This window comes from Canis lupus, chromosome 17 (genome assembly GCF_011100685.1).
Source record: "Canis lupus familiaris isolate Mischka breed German Shepherd chromosome 17, alternate assembly UU_Cfam_GSD_1.0, whole genome shotgun sequence".
In the NCBI taxonomy this organism is placed as follows: domain Eukaryota; kingdom Metazoa; phylum Chordata; class Mammalia; order Carnivora; family Canidae; genus Canis; species Canis lupus.
This window is the reverse complement of record NC_049238.1, coordinates 34,426,844-34,448,209: the sequence shown is the minus strand read 5'-3', so window position 1 is coordinate 34,448,209 and position 21,366 is coordinate 34,426,844. Positions and strand designations below refer to the sequence as shown.

General features: G+C 38.1%; 1 protein-coding gene across 3 annotated transcripts in view; it reads right to left on the bottom strand.

The window, feature by feature from the left end:
* Positions 1–21,366, bottom strand: part of MTA3 (metastasis associated 1 family member 3) — a 174,042-nt gene that overhangs the window by 28,708 nt on the left and 123,968 nt on the right. For 2 of the 3 annotated variants that reach the window (XR_005372374.1, XM_038561356.1), the window contains exons 10-13: positions 12,635–12,709; positions 10,261–10,319; positions 5,262–5,386; positions 951–1,102 (exon numbers count right to left, since the gene is read on the bottom strand). Coding sequence is in view for 2 of the 3 variants with exons in the window: in XM_038561356.1 (XP_038417284.1) it covers positions 951–1,102; positions 5,262–5,386; positions 10,261–10,319; positions 12,635–12,709 (411 nt within the window). In the remaining variant the exon portion in view is untranslated. The remainder of the gene's footprint in view (positions 1–950; positions 1,103–5,261; positions 5,387–10,260; positions 10,320–12,634; positions 12,710–21,366) is intronic. The other variant, XM_038561357.1, reaches the window with a different exon arrangement.

Here is a 21,366-nt window from a genome sequence, read left to right as displayed (position 1 = left end):
TATCAGGCTCAAAGAAAAGGCAATTTTTAAGTTTTCCACTGAAGCATCTAGAAGTTAATACCCTACTCCCAAAGAAGAAATTAGAAGTATGCACTTTCGGAAAGAGGGTAGGGGAGTAGAGAAGGTAACTGTGTAGGGGTAGGAGGATGTGTGATCCTATATTTTTGTTTTTCAAAGTTTTTATTTTACTTCCAGGTAGTTAACATACAGTGTTATACTAGTTTCAGGTATACAATATAGTAACTCAATACTTCCATCCATCACCACCCTGTGCTCATCACAAGTGCACTCCTTCCTATGCTTTGGTTTTTAAATGGACATTGACCTTAAGAATCCAAAATCACATTTAAAAAAAAAATGCCAAGGGGGTTAATGAAATTATCTTATTTTTTAATAGTGCTGGAGTCCTGAGATCCTGTTAGCCCTTAAAAAGAAGTCTCCCTCTGGTCGACACAGGTGCTTATATCTGCAATCTGAGAATTTTACCAAAATCCTATTTCAACTGTTTATCTCAAGATTGAGTCCATATCACCTTCTTGTTCCTCCTATGATAGCTCAGGGACAGAAAAATGTTCAGTTTATGTTTATTACTTTATGTAGTAAGGCATATTTTTACAGTATTTAAAGGTTGCAAACTGTTTCCCAAAAAGCAATTAAATCATTTAATTTGTAAGCTCTCTACTTATGTTAACACTTCCCACACATATTGTTCTTTTGTCTGAGCAATCACACAAGAACAATATTTTGAATACCTGAAAAAATTTGATTTGTCCCTGCCCTCTCTCCACACCCACCTTAAATATTATGGTGCTATGTTTAGTTATAAAAAAACAGCTTTGTTCGCTTTTATTTTTTGCTTTTAAGTTATCCTGTACTGTACTTCTGTTTCCAAGGAGTGATCAAGCCATTAAAATGACATTTCTCAACGTCAAAGACTATTGCTCATATACCTCTGTAGTTGGGCTAGGAGATAACTTCTCTTCTTCCGACTGGGTGGGCATTTTCAGGCCTCCATATTTTTTCCAGTAGAGCCAACAGGTTGCACACAATCTACACTGCATATTAGGTGGGCCCCAAGAATACCACTGATGAGACTGTGTAGCTAAAGACAGAGGAAAAATATGAAAAGACAAAGTGTTATATAATTTGTAACATCAATACATATACCATCAAATATTTTAAAGATATTCCAAAGTAATCTTTAGTTTATAATGTTATTTTTCTTTCTGCAGTTCACCAAACATAAAAGTCTAATATACATGTATTTTCAAGATGCAGGGTTCATTAAACCATTTCTCTCTCTCTCTCTCTCATAGTGAACGAGAGAGCAAGAGAGCAAACCTGTGGCTCCTGTTAAGAGAAGCTATTAGATGAAGTATCTTATATAATATGCTGTGCTATTACTGAGGGAGTTTTGTTCATTAAAAATACCCCCTATTGTGTACATTTCTGTAAATAAGTTATCAGAAAGTTTTTTTTTAAATTTTATTTATTTATTCATGAGAGAGAGAGAAAGAGAGAGGCAGAGACACAGGCAGAGGGAGAAGCAGGCCCCATGCAGGAAGCCCGATGCCGGACCCGATCCCGGGACTCCAGGATCATGCCCTGGGCTGAAGGCAGCGCTAAACCGCTGAGCCACCCGGGCTGCCCCAGAAAGGTATTATTATTATTATATGAGTGTTTTAAGTCTAAATCTCCAAATTGATGGTCCAGAAACTACCCCAGAGTTTAAGGTGCTCAGAGAGGCCCCACTGATTAAGGTAGGAATCTGTCAGAAATAGATAAATGAACAAAGTAATCATTTTAGTATTTCTCCCTTTAAAAACAGAATCCCTTTCAAGACTATTTAAGTCCAGATCAAGGGAGCATATGCAGCCAAGATCACAAAAGGCTTAAGACCTAATAACTTGGCTGATTTACCACTTAACACTGCAAGCCTTCATCAGTTTTGCTGCAGTTTGAATTGCTCCCATATTGCATTTAAAGTTTTCCTACAATGGATCTGAAGTTTAAGATAGGAAATGATGGCATAAAACATTAAGTTAATGAGGTATGTATAAATTATTATAATCTGTATATTTCCCTTGGAATACTCTTCCCCCTGATTTATAAGTTAACTTCGTCAGGTCAAAGTGTTCAAAGAGCACATCAAGGTGTCAACTAACACTTCACAAGCCAATGTCAAAAAGAGAAAATATACTGGCCATTATAATCAAACTGCATCTTAGTTTGAGAATAATACTGTGCACCCATCGTGTATTATTTTTGGTAGACTCCTTGCTAACAGCAGCCCCCAAAACTTTCCTTTTATAATTTAAAACAGTAAGTCAAATAAGTTGATTTTTTTTAAACACAATTTTAAGAATCTTAAGTATTAGGCATGGACCTAGTTTGGATTATGACTATAAAATTTCACTCATGGGATGCCTAGGTGGCTCAGCAGTTGAGCATCTATCTGCCTTTGGCCTGGGGCATGATCCTGGAATCCGGGATCGAGTTCCACATTGAGTTTCCTGCATGGAGCCTGCTTCTCCTTCTGCCTGTGTCTCTGCCTCAATCTCTGTGTCTCTCATGCATAAATAAAATCTTTGAAAAAAAAATAATAAAATTTCACTCATATTTAAGTATACATTTTTACTCAAGTTAGTCATGACATGTCATTTTAATATTTGTCAACAAACATCATTCCCCTTACAAAATTAACTCAAATGCAATTAAAAAGTGACAGGGGTGCCTGGGTGGCTCAGTTGAGTGTCTGAGTCTTGATTTCAGCTCAGGTCATGATCTCAGACTGAGCCCTGCATCAGGCTAAGGAGGCTGCTTGAGATTCTCTCTCCCCATCTCCCTCTGCCCTGCTGCCCTGTGTGCTCTCTCTCTGAAATAAATATATAAAATCTTTTTTAAAAAGTGACAAAAAAGAAAACACCAACTTCTATCTCTCTATAAAGATAAATCTTTTTTTTTTAAAGATTTTATTTACTGATTTGACAGAGAAAGAGCATAAGCCGGGGAGCAGGAGGTAGAGGGATAGGGGGAAGCAGAAGCAGACTCCCCACTGAGCAGGAAGCTGATGTGGGCTCGATTCTAGAACCCTGGAATCATGCCCTAAGCCAAAGGCAGATGCCACCCAGGCACCCCTAATGATAAATCTTACATCATGTTATAATAAGAGATACATTTTATGATATTATTTGAGTCTAAAATAAGTATTATAAAATAAAAATCACTTATTTGTCATACACATAAAAATGACAATTATATAAAGGGATATGTGAGACTACATATGTGTTAACGGGGTATGTCAAAAATAAGATAGATTAAGCCACCACTTGTCTGTAGGATTAATTTTATTTTCACTTAAATACAAATAAACTTCAGTGTCTAAGAGTTTCCAATTCAGACATTCATGGGGATCCCTGGGTGGCTCAGCAGTTTAGCGCCTGCCTCCGGCTCAGGGTGTGATCCTCGAGTGCCGGGATTGAGTCCCACATCACGCTCTCTGCATGGAGCCTGCTTCTCCTTCTGCCTGTGTCTCTGTTTCTGCCTCTCTCTCTCTCTCTCTCTGTGTCTCTCATGGATAAATAATATCTTTAAATAAAAAAAAAAAAGACATTCATAATGCAACATATATAAAATTATGACCAAAAGAATCTAATTTTCCATAAATTATTTTCCTTTATGCTTCCATGGTGCAGAAAAATGGTTAGAAACATACCATTTCTATGAAGTCAGCAATTTGTCTGGATCATACTTTCCTTAGTTTCAGGTAAGATAATTATATGACCTGTTTGTTTTGTTTTCTTAGAGAAACAACATGAGCAGGGAGGGGGCCAAGGGAGAGAGAACCTTAAGCAGAGTCCACACCCAACATGGGGTTCCATCTCACAACCCCATCATCATGACCTGAGCCGAAATCAAGTCAGACACCTAACCTACTGAGCCACCCAGTCACCCCTATGTGACCTGGTTTTAAAAGTCTTTTCTAGGGGTGTCTGGCTTCAGTTAGTAGAGCATGCAGCTCTTGATCTTGGGGGTATGAGTTCAACCCCCATGCTGGATATAGAGATTAACTTAAAAAAATAAAACTTTTAAAAAGTCTTTTCTAATGCTGAAGCTTGGTGTGAATATGAAGCAGAGGTTGTCACGTCCCTCATCCCCATGCCCTTAGGGCAGTAAGCTACATCCATCCCTCCAAAGAGCTGTTGAGAGACAAAAATTGGGCATCAAGTAGACTTTCAATAAAAATCAGTTTCCTTCTCTTCCCCACCCCAGGCCACTTTGATTGTAAGGAAACATAGATAATAATGTCATTGATGTCTATGAACAGATTATGCCATTGTTTGAGATTTTAAATAAGTATAAAAATATAAAAAGTGAGGGGTGCCTGGCTGGCTCAGTTGGTACAGTGTGAGACTCTTCATCTAGGGGTTGTGAGTTTGAGTGTAGGGATTTCTTAAGAAATAAAATCTTAAAAAAAAAAAAAGTGGGGAAAGAAAAGCTAAGGAGAGACAATAAAAGAGCAAGAATTTTTTTTTTTTTAAATGTATGGGGCGCTTGGGTGGTTCAGTTGGTTAAATGACTCTTGATTTTGGTTCAGGTCCTGATCTCAAGGTGGTGAAATCAAGTCCCGCATAGGGCTCTGTATTGGGCGTAGAGCCTGCTTAAGATGCTCCATCCCCCATCTCTGCTTGCATGTGCATGCATGCTCTCTCAAATAAATAAAATCCTTTAAAAAAAAATAGCAATTACATCATCTCACCAAACCAATTTAACATCCCAGTCAAATACAATGTAATGCTGCCCATGTCTGATAGGTTTTTGACATGGACAGATACTGATAAAGATACTTGCTGAAAGCAAAGGCAAACACAAACATGGTAGAACAAGTTCTCCCAAACTGGTGCACTTTGATGGAAGCTGGTCTGAGGATCATAAATGGCACTTCATCCACACATAGGTCTTTCTGACAGAAGTTTTTGGAGCCTTTTTCTTTTTCTTTCTTTTTTTTTTTTTTTTAAACTGGAGCCTTTTTCAAAGAAGCGAAGCAGAGAAAACCCAAGACTAAAATGCAGTGTCCAAGTCCAAGGGAAGGGTGGGCATCTTACTCACCTAAGGCTAGATCATCCTGCTCTCTAAGCAGTGTGCCATAGGTACCTTGAGATGGCTGCTCAACACCTCCCACCCAGCAGTGCCAGCACAGTGCCACAAACCTCATCACAGGCCTCAAAGGAGAGAAGAAAGCCCTGCTGGAGAAAACTTACCATAGCAGCTCTCACAGGCTCGTCCTAAGAGGGGATTCTGTGGCTGGAATGTGGTCCCCACGGCTCCATTCACAGCACCAGGTTTGCCATTGCTGGCAGATATTTGGTTGGGATTTGGTTTGCTGCTTTCAATGAAATATAAAGTGAGGTGATAAAAATGACTTGTATAACAAGGCAAAAGTCTGTACACCTCATTGTTGATTTATCTTAACTACATATAAATATCTGAATATTTGGTAAAGAAGAAATAGGCTGGTAAATATAAGGTATTAAAATGAACTCAAATCATCCATCCTTATAAAACAAGGGTACATAAAAACCAATCTCTTATGCCTAATATGCACAAAGAAAATATAGCCATTAGTACTCCTCTACCCAAATACAATTTCCTTAGAACACCCTATAATGCTTTTGAAAGATACAAGTTCTTAAGCTCTATCACTTATCATGAATTCTCCTGAGAATAAAAGATAATTTTTTTGGATAAAATAAATTAAGCTAAAAGCAGTGTGTTGTGTTTAGAGAAAACCACTGTGCCATTTCTGCTGCTGGTATGAAAGCTATTGACTCTGCATTGGCTCTTGAGGGAAATGCACAAAAGCCATGTGTTCAACAAAGACAGTGTGGATGTCAACAGAGCATATCTCCTGAATGTAAGTCGGCATTTCAGGAGATTTAGCCGTTTATGATAATAATTTCTATGATGTCTGAATTTTTATGAGAAGGACTACATACATAGCACTTGAAATTAGAAAAGCCAACAATTATATTCTGAGGCTTTTCTTTTTAAGAAAAAAATTTCAAGAGGACAAAAAAGGAGATATCTATCAAGGCTTTACATGTAAATTTCCCAGATACCATAATTCCTTAGAAACAGGTAGCCCAGATTACCTTGGTACTTACTAGGTGCAAACGTGGTTAATTTTTACCCATGTGGGGTAAGCTAACTTCTCTGCTTATAAAGCCATGCCCTAGAATACTACACAGGTGCACTTGACATCTTCTCAAATAAACTCATAATTCATTAAACATGTATTTATTTCAGTGCCTTGTAAACAGAAATACCTGACTTAAAGGAACTTTCATCCTAGAAGAGCTTTCACATCTATTTGCTAGACAGAAAAAAAGCAAAATAAACTAGTCAACTATTTGTTAGCAATGAATAAATGCGGACTAGAACTCTATCTCCCCATGGTTGCTGAAGTAATCAGAGATCATAACTACTAAGACATGTGGAGTTTCAACATGGAGTTGGCACAGGAGTTTCCTCTTTGCTGTTCCCAGTTTCTTCAATTCCATTTACCAGTGAAAGCCTAATGTGTAAACTTGGCCTGAGAGCAAACTAAGATTTCTTTCTCTCATTGTTACTGTAACTCTTAGGTGACACCTCAATACCACTCCAGAAGAAATCATTTAACCTGAGGTCCCCATTCTGTAATAGGGCTATTATTTTCATTTATAACCTGTGCCAGCAATGTATTTTGAAGACAAATCATTTTTAAAACATTTTTAACAAGAACGTTTAGTTTATAGTTTGCAGCTGAAAATGTGCACAGTTAAAAATAATTTATAATGATTAAGATTTACAAAGGTATGTAAAAATATTTCTGATTTTTAAAAATCTACTAGATATAGATAGAAAGGATGGCCTCTTAAATCAAATGACTGATTCTCAGAAGTCTTCCCCCAAAATATGGAAATTTCTGACGTTTAACCCAGGGCTAAATATATGTGATGAAAAAGAGCTAATACAAATTTACAGATGAGAGGCCTAAAAACAAGAATGAGAGCAAACACAACTTTAATTGTTCAACTGATTTTTGAATCTTACTTGACTGAATAAACCACTGATCTTCATTATAATAATCATAAAAGGAAAACAAGTGTGCAAAGACTCAATGCATATAGACATGTGAATCACTTTACATTAGTTTAGCAAAACCAAGTGCCTACACATTAATTCTCAGGTGACAAATGATGTCAATGTGAACATTTGAATAAACTTTTACTCTAACAAACATACAAAAAAGTTTTTAAAGCTGCATTATATGAAACTGTCCTTTTATCTAATGCCCAAACCTCTCCTCCCACATCTGTATTCCATATTCTACCCCTTAAAGGCCTCCTGAGAATTTTGTACATTTGATTCTCTATCCTGGGCTTTCTCCATTATCATGTAAACATATTTCTCCCTACTTACAGAACTCTTCTATTACTCTTTTACAATCTACCCCTCAAAGTGAAGAACTCCCAAGACTGACCTTTCTAGCCAGTTTTGTTGAGGGGCCAATCTTTACTGTCTGCAGTTCCTTGGCTCATATGCAGTCCTCAACTACTACATTACAGATGACCAATGACCTATCTCCACGTTACTAAATTCTCTGGCTATTTTTCATCAACATCTGACATTAATTAATTAATTAATTAATTAATCTCTTCCCCTCCTTGAAACACACTTCTCTTTCAGCTTTTGGGATAATGCACTGACCTTGCTATCCTACTTTATCTGATACATAAATCCTGGATTTCCTCAACCTTGGTCCGAGACCCTTTGTTCTTATTGCTCCTCCTAAGAAAGCTCATCCATGGTTTCAAACACAATATTATATGCCAATGAAGCTCAAATTTTTATCTCTAGAGCAAAACTTTCCCCTGAGCTTAAGATCAATATATACAACATCATATTCAACACTTCTTTTTGGATAGAGCAAATTCAAAGTGTTAGCCTGCCTCTCTACCAGTCTCTTTGCTTGTGCTGGCCAGAAATCTGGGACTCTAGCCTGACATTACCCCTCTACCCCTCTATACAAGTCAGTCACCTCCAAGTGGTGTACCATTTCCAGGGCCACAATTCCAGTCAAGCTCCTGTCACCTTTCCTCTCCAAGAACTTCAGAATTGGGTCTCCTTACATCCACTATTGCTCCCCTTCCCCAAACCATTTTCTAAAATAGAGCAAGTGATCTTAAAGTACAAATTTGATCATGACACTTCCTTATTTAAAATCCATTTCCATTGTTGATCAGATGGGTAAACCCCTGGCTGGCCCTTGCCTGCCAGCCTCCCACAGCTCACCACTCTCTTTACACAGCTACACTGCCATTCTCTCAGCTCCTTAACTACTGTTGTGCCCTTCCAATCTCAGGATCCCCTTGGCCTGGAAAGCCTCCATCACTCAGTTAATTCCTCTTCCTTCTCCAGAATTCACTCAAACTCACTTCCACAAGGAATCAACTGAGTCTGGTCGTCCTGTACCAATTCTCATAAAAATTGTGCTATTCTTCTTCATCATAGTAATTGTCACACTAGGCGACTGTTTGGCACCTGTCTCTCCCACACTAGAATGTGGTATACCTTTCTAACCTTTCTACCTCTAGTACCGAACAGAGTGCTTTGCATACAGGAGACTGCCAGGCTCAAAAGAATGACAGCATAAAATAATTCTTAATCCATTATTTGTTTCAAAATACTTGATTTCAGAGTTAACTGTGAAATTCTTCCAAGGACTCAGATTCTTATCCAAGGACTCAGAAGGTGACTTCATACCTTCTATTTATGTAGATTTATGTAACTTTTTAAAAAAGTTATGATTAGAAACTGTCTTGATCTCCAAAAATCATTCACTTAGATCAGGCTGGCATCATAAATATTTTAAGTTCTATGGAGATTACAATTTCTGTCACAACCACTGAACGCTGTGATTGAAGCATGAAAGCAGACATAAATAATACATAAATGAATGAGTATGGCTGTGTTCCAACAACATTTTATTTATAAAAAAGGGCAGCAGGTCAGATTTGGCCTGCAGACTATAGTTTGCTGGTCTTTGAGATCAAGACTCCAACAAAGTCAATGCAAAACATAACAGAAACAATTCTCTGGGTTACTAGGTGAAAACTGGTTTAATGTACTTTTCCTTTGATGTGACAGCACTACAATGCACAAGAAAGCTGCTATGCTTGCTTCTAAGAACCTCACATATGAATCACCACACTGTTTTCTTTGGGCAGTTGCTCTTTTATAAATTACTCACATATAATATAAAATTTTCTAAGGTACTACAGAAGGGACATTACAGCTCTGAAAAAAAATTATGAATCCTGTAAATTACAGGTTATCTGCCTTGAGATAAAAAATGATTTAAAAATAACACGATTCATTGTCTAAGAGGACTCCTCTATATAAATGTATTAATATATCAAAATTCAATAAACAAAAGCCTAGGTATAAAACAACTATACTAAGTGAGAAAAATCTTGGAGCAGCACATAGAACTCTGTAGCAAATTTCATTTTAGTCCCCAAAGAACCTAATATAGCACTGTATACTCAGTGCTCAATAAACTAAATTTTCGTCAACAAATGAATGATTGAACTCTTACAGACCTCAAAAAAGACTATAATTCATTTAAAATGTAGCAAATGAGAAGCAAACTGGCATTCATTTTGATGAAAATGATTTCTAAGTCCCCAAAATAATGATGCTAGAATACCAGACACGTGAAACAACTGACACCTATTCATTATTTATTCAACATTTACAAAGTATGATTCTTCTTACTTTCTCTAACCCTTCTCCTAAGCAAACAATATAAAATCCTCAACCAAATAAACAATCTCCAAAGGGCAACGTGCACTGCATGCCCCTCAAGTCCATTCTATAACATTGAAATTTCAAAAGCTGCCGACTTTCTGAAAAACGTTTGCTTCAAATAACAGAGTTTCACAGGTTAGTTTTCTGCTGCTTTCCCTGCAGTTTTGATGGAAGTATACGACATGGCATCTTTCCTCTAGTCCTTTTGTTTGTCTCTCACCAGCCATTTTTCTTTCTAAAAAAAAATCACTGTAATGGTAAAATGGAAAGCAAGTCTAGTGCTTTGTAGTGTCAGAAAATAAAATATACAAAGAAATTCAAATTTGGCTGAAATTGACCAAGATGACATATTTTGTGTTCATTGAATTCAAACTATGAGAAATATTTTAAAAGATTTCTGTTACTTACTAAGTTGGGATATACACTTGCTTCAGTTTACTCTCAGCTTCTGCTGCTTTTAGACGTTTCTAATTCAAAAGATAGATAAAATATTTTACATACAATGCCTAATAATTATTACTACTTCTTGTCTTAAACATTCAAAAATTGCCATTTCAGGAAAGGTCTTTCTTTCATGTATATATTCTTAAACTGTGTTAATTTGTAAGACAAGTCACTGGAGGTACAGAACTGCAAATATTAATAACATTGTAGATCTAGATTTTAAAATTAAAGCAGTGATTAAGTCCATTTCCCAGTGCTCCATGAGTGAATGAATAAACAGGATTTATAAGTAACCATTTTTACTTTGCGAATTTAGTTTCTACTTTTTTTACCTTTCTGGGAGAGAAACACACACAAACATACACACACTTTCTTTGCTTTAAAAGAAATTTCTTTTCCAGAAATGATTCGTTTCCAAGGTCCATGAGAAAGAAAGAGATAACAACTCTCCTAAGTACAATAAAATAAGCATTTACCCTCAAATGTTAAGAGATATGCAATATGCAATAAGCTTTAAGGCCTGACTGAACTCCCATCAGATTTTAGGAGACATTAGGAGCCAAATGTAGGGAAAGAAATGGGGAAAAGATTACATAGTCATATCCAGAAACTGATCAACACAGTAAATGAATACCAACAAGGAAGAAAAACAATATGTTGCCAATATCCAAAAAACAAAAAATTACAAACCAGAATATAAGGCAGTCATCCATTTTCTCAATGAGGAGAATACAAAACATTTAAGGGGATAATTTAAAACTTTTAGAAACCAAGTTGAAATATTTAGAAATAATTTTATCCATAAACCACTTTTCAACCACCCATGATGTCATTACTCAACCGTCTCCAGGGACTTTTGGCCTTGAAAATCCCAAGTTTTCCAGAGTACATGGTCTTCACTTCTATATTGTTTGAAATAAGCACTTTTGGATTATGCATGATGTTGACACCAGAAACTTTTCAACAAGCCATGGATACGTATTCACTATTCATGATCTCGACAACTCACTGTGGTCATTTAAAAAGTGATCTTTGGGGCGCCTGGGCAGTTCAGTAGATTGAGTGTCTGACTCTTGGTTTTGGCTGAGATTTTGATCTTGGGGTCATGAGACTGAGCCCTATGTCAGGCTCTGCACTGGGCGTGGAGCCTGCTTGGGATTCTCTCTCCCCCTCTCTTCCTCTGCCCCTTCCCCCACTCGTTCTGCATTGGGCTCCCTGCATGGAGCCTGCTTCTCCTTCTGCCTATGTCTCTGCCTCTCTCTACATATGCCTCCCATGAATAAATAAAATCTTTCAAAAAAATTAAAATAAAAGTGATCCTTAAAATGTATTTTTATAGCATGCAACACTTGCCACTGTGTGATCACATAACTTAAGGAAAATAATCTCTGTGTTGAATATATTTGTTCCTTTCTTTACCAGCTCTAACCTGTGACTAGAAGAATATAAAAACAAATATTGACTGAAGTCACTGAGGAAAATGTGCCTTTCCCCAAAAGTAATAGTACCCAAATTAAGTAATTGAGAAAATTACCTCAACTTGGAACATTTAGGAAGAACTCAAAATTAAAAGACTCCCTACTTTTAGAAATAATTTTAGAGAAAAATTTATATATAGTACTAAAACATCAAACTAGTAAGATTAACTACTCTAATTAAGGTCAAAGACTCAGGGGAGATATATTTGACACAAATGTCATCTAAGGAGGTTCCAGATCTTTTAAAATATCTTCAACTGTATGGCTGATGGCATTGGTCTAAATTTCTAATAATCCGTAAAAATAACTTGTTCACATCTTAGGTCATTCCTGTCAACTATATTCACAAACAGATAAGGCACTATGCACCTGGCACGGAATATAATAGTGGTATCCTTCCCTGTTGTCTTTCCAAAATATTTACGAATGATGACTTCTGAAGTAAAGAAAATATGAAGACTAAAAAAAATTTTTTTGAGGACTAAAATCTTAAGCAGTGTTTTAAGGATGTGAAATTACATAAAGTTTAAAATAGTAAAGAAAAGATAAAGCAAACATATTTAAAATTAAGTGTATTGCTAAGAAATATTAAGATATGAACAGAAAGCAGTGCCTGGGTGGCTCGGTCAGTTTAAGTCCTGCCTTCAGCTCAGGTCACAATCCCAGGGTCCTGGGATGGAGCCTCCTGTTGGACTCCCTGCTCAGCAGGGAGTCTGCCTCTCCCTCTCTATCTGCCTTTCCTCTTTCTCACTCTCTTTCAAATAAATGAATAAAATAATTTAAAAGTTTTTTTTTAAAAAAGATATGAACAGAAAGCTCACACTAATGTAATTGTATTGGCAGCAATATGAAAAAATTACCTGTTGTACGTATCTGTCAGTAGTTTTCCACATGTAATAATATTCAATGATGCTAGTCAATGATTTCCAGGGGAGCTGAAAAAACATTCAACATGATAATGGAAAACAAACTACTGTAAGAAACTGCTTTCTTTTTTTAAAAAAATCACTTTTTAAAAATAATGAGGCAAATATCCACATGGAAGATTCATTCTAGGAGAAGTGTTTGAGAAAATTAAAATTCTTAGCAAAGGGTACCCCAAACAAGTTCGATTAAGTCAGAGACTCTAGTACAACACATTCCGTTTCTCACCTCCTGTTTTATTAAGGATTATAAATGGTAATATTTCGTGACCTATTCAGGAAAGTTATTCTTGGGCTGCAGGTGGGATTGAAGTACAATTTTTAGAAGTGATATTTGAATAGATTTAGCCTAAGTTCCTTTAAACTTCCAAAGATGCCAGCTACACCTGGTTGTCATTTAGTTCCAGCAAAGCAGTTCTTATCTTTTAAAAAACTGCTTTATTTTGACCTATTTTGTTGTAAATAAAATAAAAACCTCTGAAAGACAACATAGCTGAGTGTGACTTGTATTTGAGAAATAGGAAGCTTACCTTTGCTATTTTCCATAATGACTCAAAACTGGCCAAATGAGCTCCTACTAATGAGACCCACAACCAAAATGATATTCAATACATCCCTCTGTAAAGGGAAATCTGTTAGTCATCCAAGATGTAAATCAGAATAGATCAAACCTTCAAACAAATGACTATCGACAGCCACAATCTTTAGCTGTTGCGGTAAAATGGCAGATTTTACCGATAGGTGACTCAGCGCTCTCCCTGACTCCTAGCTAGCTTGCCCTAAGCTACCATGGGGATTAGAGTACTTCCCACACCCCACTGCTGCTAGGGGTCTGCTTGATATCGATGTGTACGATATCCACACCATTCTTATCACCTCCATAATTCACTCACCTGTTTGCTCTGAAGAGAAAACAGATGGAGTTTTGAGAAAGAAAATTATTTTAAGCTTAACAGGGTGGCAATTCCAACAGCAGTTACAAATGTGGCCTCCTTAAAGGACCAAGTCACACAGCCACTGGCAGCTGCATTACAGCTAAAGCAAGTACCGTTTTCCACAACCTAACAAGCAATCTAATGGAGTTCAAAGTGTCTGAGGGATGGTAAGCAGCCCACCACAAAACCTCATGGTGATGTCTGAGGATAGTCATGGGCATAGTCCCCCAGGGTTCAGAGAATAGTCACAGGCATAGTCCCCCAGAGCTCGAGCAAGCTAAGACCTTTTTATCTCCTAACTATTCTTCTTCTGAGAAACAGCCCCTGGCCTGCAATTACCTGGAAGGCTGAGAAAAAGAAACCAAGTGCCTATGTAACCTGAGCTTCATCATCAGACAGATTTTATCTAAGCCATAAAGTCCTAATCAGCTGTGCTCATCACCACTGCTCTCTCATCAAGAAGTACAGCTCTTGAAAGCACAAGTAACATATCCCAGTGTGTCTACTCCTGTTGCAGGATCATTTATCCCTCAACCCTCACGGCTTCATAAGCATTCCCTAGGATATGTCAAGTGAGAAGGAAAAAATCTGAATGCGGCAGATGGCTTTGCATGATATACTGGCACTGACCAGAGTGCTACTGCTGCAGCATTTCAGCCCCAAGCAGGAGTGGCTCTGAAGCACAGTGAAGAAGGGACAACCTTTGGGAGGGCAGGTCATTAGTCATCATCTGGTCAGAGGTACTAATCCATACCCACTCATAGAGAGTGGTTATTAACTGTCATGATGATTGGGGACTTGAAAGGAATCAGATCAGAAGGTTGGTAACATCGAGGCTTAGGAAAGAGGTTTATGGGAAGGATACCTCTGGATGGGCCCAAGTGTGAGGATATCTGTGTCTCCATGCTTATCAAAGGCTCCCTCTGGAGAGGAAGTTCTCATTAGTATCAGCAGGACAAGATGATCTCCTCTAGAGCTCTCTCAGTCAGCCTCCTTCCTAGCCAAAACAATGACTGCTCAAAGGACACAAACAAACACAGAGGCAAGCAGACAGAGATTACACATGGGTACTATTACATGGATGTCCTCTCACCAAATCTGATCTGATTACTCCAGGTGTCCAATCTGCAAGGAACAGAGTATACTGGGCTTCCAACATGGCACCATTCCTGGTAACATGTCAGTTACATTAGACTCTCAGCATCCTGGAATGAATAGACATCTTGTTCTTGTTGAATAGACAATTATTCTAAATATGACTTGCCTTTTTTGCCTATAATGCATTAGCTAGCAATACCAATCACAGATTTATGAATGACTTATTCTCACAGAACACTGCTTCTAACCCAGGGCTCAGAACCCTCAGGAATAAAGGTATGGGTCACCCTACCAGATTAAGAACACTGGCCATCTAAGGAACTAAGAGGAGAATAGTAGAGGAATTAGATTTTGAATGCCAACAAAGGCCTCAGGCTAAGTATCAGAAACAGAAAGAAGATGAAAGAAGCTATCTTTCTTTCTTTCCTTGCTTGGTATAATGATTTTCCTTCAGCAGCCCAATTCCCTTTCTATTTTTATATAAGGTCTGTTGATGGTAGTTTTACCTTTACAATTGAATGCATAAGTAACAAGCTATAAAGACAAGTTGTGACTAAAACCAGAGAAGGATGCTGTGACATTAAATTTGAAGAAAAAGTACCACATTTTCTAACAATTCAGGGATAATTACAATTGTTTAAAAAGTTGATATATGGAAAGGAAGCATGTACAGAAGGCAAGGATGACGTTGAGTGGTGGCAGATATTATCCACCCACTTCCAGCTTACCTTCCTTAAAGATCTAAACATTTTCCCCAGATACCCTCAACCAAGGATGCAGACATATGGGCCATGTTTAGGCAAGCTGACAAAATGACATCCAGATAGAGAACTGAGCAACATAAGAATGAGGCTGCATGCAGGGAGAATGAACTGTTTGGCAAGAAAGATGGCTGAGGGGCGCCTGACTCAGGCAGCTGAGTGTATGACTCTTGATTTTGGCTCAGGTCATGATCTCAGGGTCCTGGAACTAAGCCCTGCATAGGGTTCTACACTCAGTGGGGAGTCTGCTTGAGGATTCACTCTCTCCCTCTCCTTCTGCCCCTCCCCCTGCTCCCTTGCATGTACTCTCTCTGTCTCTTAAAATAAATAAATCTTAAAAAAATATATATCATGAGATATCATGTTGAGATATCATGTTCTTCTGGGGCATCTGTGTTGACCTTTCTGCCATCCATACTTAACATCATGGTTTCCAAGAGGTAGAGAGCATGGATGTTTCTACAGTTCCTGGAAGTCTAGTGTCCAATGCTGGTTTTCTGGTCTTCCCCGGGATTCTGTAAAAACCCAATATGCTATATTCCTTTTTGCTTAAATTAGATACAGTGAATCTTGTACTTAGCAACTAAGAACCCTAATATAATACATTTATTCTTTATTCTAAACTAGGTGAGGTTGAGTTTCTCTTATCCATAATCAAAAGCACTCTAGCTCATACAAAGGTAGAAAGTAAAGTGTTCAAAGAATAGGCCCTAGGTATGTAGCATTTGCCTTTTTAAGAATTTTATTTAAGTAATCTCCACACCCAAGGTGGGGCTTGAATTCATGACCCTGAGATCAAGAGCTGCATGCTCTTCTGACTGAGCCAGCCAGGCACACCAATGTGTGGCCTTTATTGACAGTCAAGTTGGAGCAGAAATTAAGTTTCTGCTAGAATGTTGCCATTGCAGAGTTAGATACTGTTCTTGGCTTTAAAAGTCCAGCTGTGAAGCATCTAAACTTGGATCTCTGGCCCACCTGGAGGTTCTGTTAGCCTGTAATAAATCTCTTTCCTTAAACTAGCTCACTCAAATAGACTGTCATCTCCAATTACGGCTTTCCAACTCCCTTCAAGTTCACTCACCTATAGTGGAAGGCTAGAATGGAAATACTGTATTTCTGAGACTCCCTTGTGATTTATTCTTCCAAACAGATGTAGAAGACCTAAATTCAGAAGTGAATTAAGCAGGATAGAATGGTGCACAGGTATCTGTTTAGCTGCAGCAGAGCAAAGAGGCATAAAATTGTCCTAGAGCCATCAGCTCCACTAGGGGCTTCCTAATTCCAAAATCATCGTTAAAGTAGTATAATCCTGGAACAGAGGTTGTTAACCTGCCAGCTTCCCACTTCCTGGACAGGGCAGAGGTAGAAGCTCCCCTGCTGGACCATTTCAGTAGAACGTTCTGATGTCCATCCTGGAGCCTATTTCTCCAACCCTATCAATTGACTCTATATTATATAATATATAAAACTATAAAAATAATTATCCAAAATCAAATCCCATTCTGTTTAAAATAGCTTTTGTAATTTTGTTATCTGCAACTGAAGTTCAAATGATAAAACAGCCAGGAAATATCCTCTGCTGAAAGAAGTTTCTATGGCAAGAGACCTGAATGCATGAAGGAACACAGACTTTACTGTTCTGCACTTTTATCAGGTTCCTTTGTATATTTCAGGTCCTGTTTCTCCTTAGAATATAAAATCTACAAGAGAATGTCATTCTCACCCTAAAAATGAGGAGAGAAAAAAAATCCAGATAATCTAAAAACCACACCAATTCTTGAGCCTATCATGGAGCTAAATTTACAAGACAATAAACTGAACTGAATTCCAAAGTCACTCTGAGTAAACCCTAGACTCATGAAACTCATGAACTATTTTCACTTTGGCAAAGCACAAAATAAAATAAAATAAAATAAAATAAAATAAAATAAAATAAAATAAAATAAAATAAAATAAAATAAAATAAAATAAAAATAAAACAAAACAAAATAAAATAACAAATAAAATAAAACAAATAAAAACAAAGTAAGAAGAAAACAGCCAAAAATTTACCAAATTATTAAAGGCCAACAGTGAGCTAGGGCAACTGTTTAACATCTATGGGAGCTCTAAGCACTAGGGGAATCCATCCACATTTGCCACGGATCTCCATCAGGTGTTCATCAGAACACTTGTAATCTCTCTCTCTAATAAATAAATTAAAACTTTTTAAAAAAGGGTCAATTCAGGGCAGCTCCAGTGGCTCAGCGGTTTGGCGCTGCCTTCAGCCCAGGGTGGAATCCTGGAGACCTGGGATCGAGTCCCATGTTGTGCTCCCTGCATGGAGCCAGCTTCTCCCTCTGCCCCCACCCCTCTTTCTCATGAATGAATAGATAAAATCTTTTTTTTTTTTTTTTTAAAGGGTCAATTCATTACGAGAAGGTAACAATCCTCAATGTATGTATCCAGTAACAGAGATTCAGCATAATTAAAGCAAAAACCTACTATAATTGAAAAGAAAAACAGGAAAATTCACGGTCATAGCTAGAGGCTTTCAATACTGCTCACTCAAGAACAGAACAGGTAGACAGAAAATCAGTAAGGCTCCAGAAGACTTAAGTACCACCATTAATAAATCTGACCTAAGTAGCATGTATAGGACATTCCACTAAATAGCAAAATATCTCTTTTTTTCAAGAACACATGGAATATTCATAATAATGGACCATATACTGAGATAAAAAATCAATCACATGTAAAAAATGTAAAATTTGATTTTTTTTAACAAAGTATGTTTTCTGATCACAACAGAATTAAACTAGACTTCAGTAACAAAAATATAGGGAAAAATCACAAATATGTGGAACTTACCTCTAAGTAATCCATGAGTCAAAAAAGAAAATCAGAAGGAAAAATGAAAAATACTCTGAAGCAATGAAAATGAAAACACAACTTATCAAAATGTAGAGAGGGGCCCTAGAGCACAGGGCTTGCTGAGGCTGAGACAGGAATACTGAAGAAGCCCTCCCACATTCCAGGCCCTGAGTAAAGCACAGGTAAGAATCTGAAGTCTGTGGATGTTCAGATAACCTCCTATTCACCCCTTCATTGAGGGAGGGACCTGCCCCTCAAAAGAGTATCAGGTGGCCAGACGGACAGCACACAACACTGAAGACAAACAGCAGAGACGCACAGTGTTTCATTAGTCACAGATACAGCCCACAGGAAGACAACACCATGTAGGGCCACAGTGAGTCACTAGGGGCTGGGGAAGTAAGGTTCTGTGTAGCAAGAAGGTGAGGTATATCCTGGTTTGGAAAAGGTTCCTATGGGAGAATGGGCCTGGCTTGTCTGAGTAATTCTGCAGGCTGGCAAGGAAGTGAAACCCATTGGGTTGAAGGAGGAGCAGGGGGAGGTGCTAGAAGAACTGGGCAGGTGGGGAACCTTTCCTGCTGGGTGAGGGGCAAATCTGGAAAGAGCAGTGGAATTCAGTTAAGTTCTGGGGCCCAGTGACGCTCAAAATGTCAAGGCAGTACATGAAATTTTAGGCCTTCCAGTACAGTGGTACCCTGAAGGTAAACAGGACAACAACCAAATCCAAAACTGGCCCAGCTACAGATTAAATTAATATATTAAAGGATCTGGTTAAAAAGGTAAGACAGCACACATGAATAGATGGGAAATTTAAACAGAGATGAAAGGTATGAAAAATAAATATAAATGTCAAGCAAAACATGCTATCATATTTGAAGAATTCCTTTAACAAGTTTCTCAGTATACTGGACATAGAATTAGTGTACTGGAAGATAGATCAATATAAATTATACAAACTAACATACAAACAGATTACAGCTCTTGGAAACTCAGTAGAATGATTACAAAAAAAAAAACACACCCAGGTGCACTGTAGTAATAAAACTGCTAAAAACACAAAAGAAAAGAGAAAAGAAAAAAAAAAAAAAAGAAAAAAGAAAAGAGAAAATCTGAGCACACAAAAAAAGAAACATTTACATACAAAAGTACTTCTCATCAGAAACTATGTGAGCCAGAGAGACATCTTTAAAGTATTGAAAAAGAAAAAGAAGAAAATGAGTTCCATATAGAGTACATTTTTGTTAAAGAGGACAGAAGATGATTTTGAGAAGAGGCAAAAATCACTGTCAGCAAAACATATACTACCAATAAATGATTACATTACAAAGAAAGGTTCAACCTTAAGCTTCAACCTTAAAAAGACAGTAGGAAAAGACAAAGCACTTAAGCCTAAAGCAAGCTGAAGAAAGGAAATGACACACATAAAAGCAGAAATTGATGAAACAAACAAAAATCAATCAAACAAAAAACTGGCTCTTTGCAAAGATCAAGAAAACTGACAAACTCCTAGTTGGACTGACAGGAAAGAGAGAGAAGTAAATTCCCAGTATCAGGAATGAGACAGGGAGCATCACTAAAGCTCCATCCCCAAGACCTTCAAAGGGTAGTAGGAAATTATTATCTATTTTATGATAACAAACTAGACAACTCAGGAGAAAATGAACAGGGAGAATGTGGTTGGCAAGCCAGAGGAGTAGGAGATACCTGTCTTTGTATCTGACAGCTATCGACAAATAAAAATAGCCCTGGAATGATGGATATAGTAAAATAAGAAGCTATGGCAACACAGTGGAGCAAAGAACGAAAAACAAACACTCAGAAAGGATCACTGCAGAGGTAGGCTTAGTTGAGACATCTGGAAATGGCTAAGAACAAAGAAGAAGGGTAAAAGCTATCAGTATAGGCCACATGGTGGGTGCCACTGTGGTCCCAGTGGCCTACTCTGCAGAGGAGCCAGGCAGCCATTGCCACTGAGGACCTCAATAGCCATCAGGACAGTCCCCGCCATGTTCACAGCCTGAGAAAACTGACAGCTTCTGCTACTGAAGTAACCAACTGCCGTTGCTGATACTGACCTCCTAGAGAGGGAAACGCTGCTGCTCCCCTCCCAGATGACAATGCTGTGTCCCTACCCCAGGAACAGAGCTCCCAGCTCCAACTTTCAACCCTGTGAACAACCAGGACCCCAGAACCCTGGCTGCTCCACATGCATCCGCACTGTAGACCTTGATTCCATGTCTGTTCCACGTGTGTTCATATCTCTGGCACTGACATAGCAGGCTAGCCAGCACCTAGACCCTAGACTGCTGTCATTGCTGTCATTCTGCAAACCTACATGCTTCACTCCTAGCTCTGTAGTGGTCCAAGCATGCTCACACCTCGTGCTCACTGCCATGGCAAGGGTACTCCAAAGCTGGATCCAATGCTGACAGGGATCCCTTTGGCAATGATATATCCCACGGGAGAGAAAGAGATCAAGAGGTCCCCAGCAGCCTTTGCCACCAAAGACCCTAACAGCCTTCACTGCCACTGCAGATACCCGGAGCACTGGCTGTTGAAGGCTCCTGCAATTTAACTGACACTGACCCCAGCTGATGGAGCCAAATATACGGTATGCTTATGGGCCTTCCCAAGAGCTGGAACCATCAGACTTGCCCTTTCAACACCCTTGCACCCACTGCAGGTGAAGGTCTCTCCCCACTAAAACCAGTGGGTAAATTCTGATAGAGGTGACTAGTAAATCAAATGCACAAACATCAACACAAGGCTATAAGAAATACAAAAAATTAAGGAAACATGACATTACCAAAGAAACAATTTTCCAATAGCTGACCCCAAAGAAATGGAAATCTATGATTTCCTGATAATGATTTTAAAATAATGGTTATAAGGAAGCTCAATGAGCTACAAGAAAATATAGACAGAACTGAAATCAGGAGATAGACTCCAAAAGAAGGAAAATAATATACAAAATAAGAAGCTCAAAAGAGAAAGAAGTCACACACACACACGGAAATCCCCA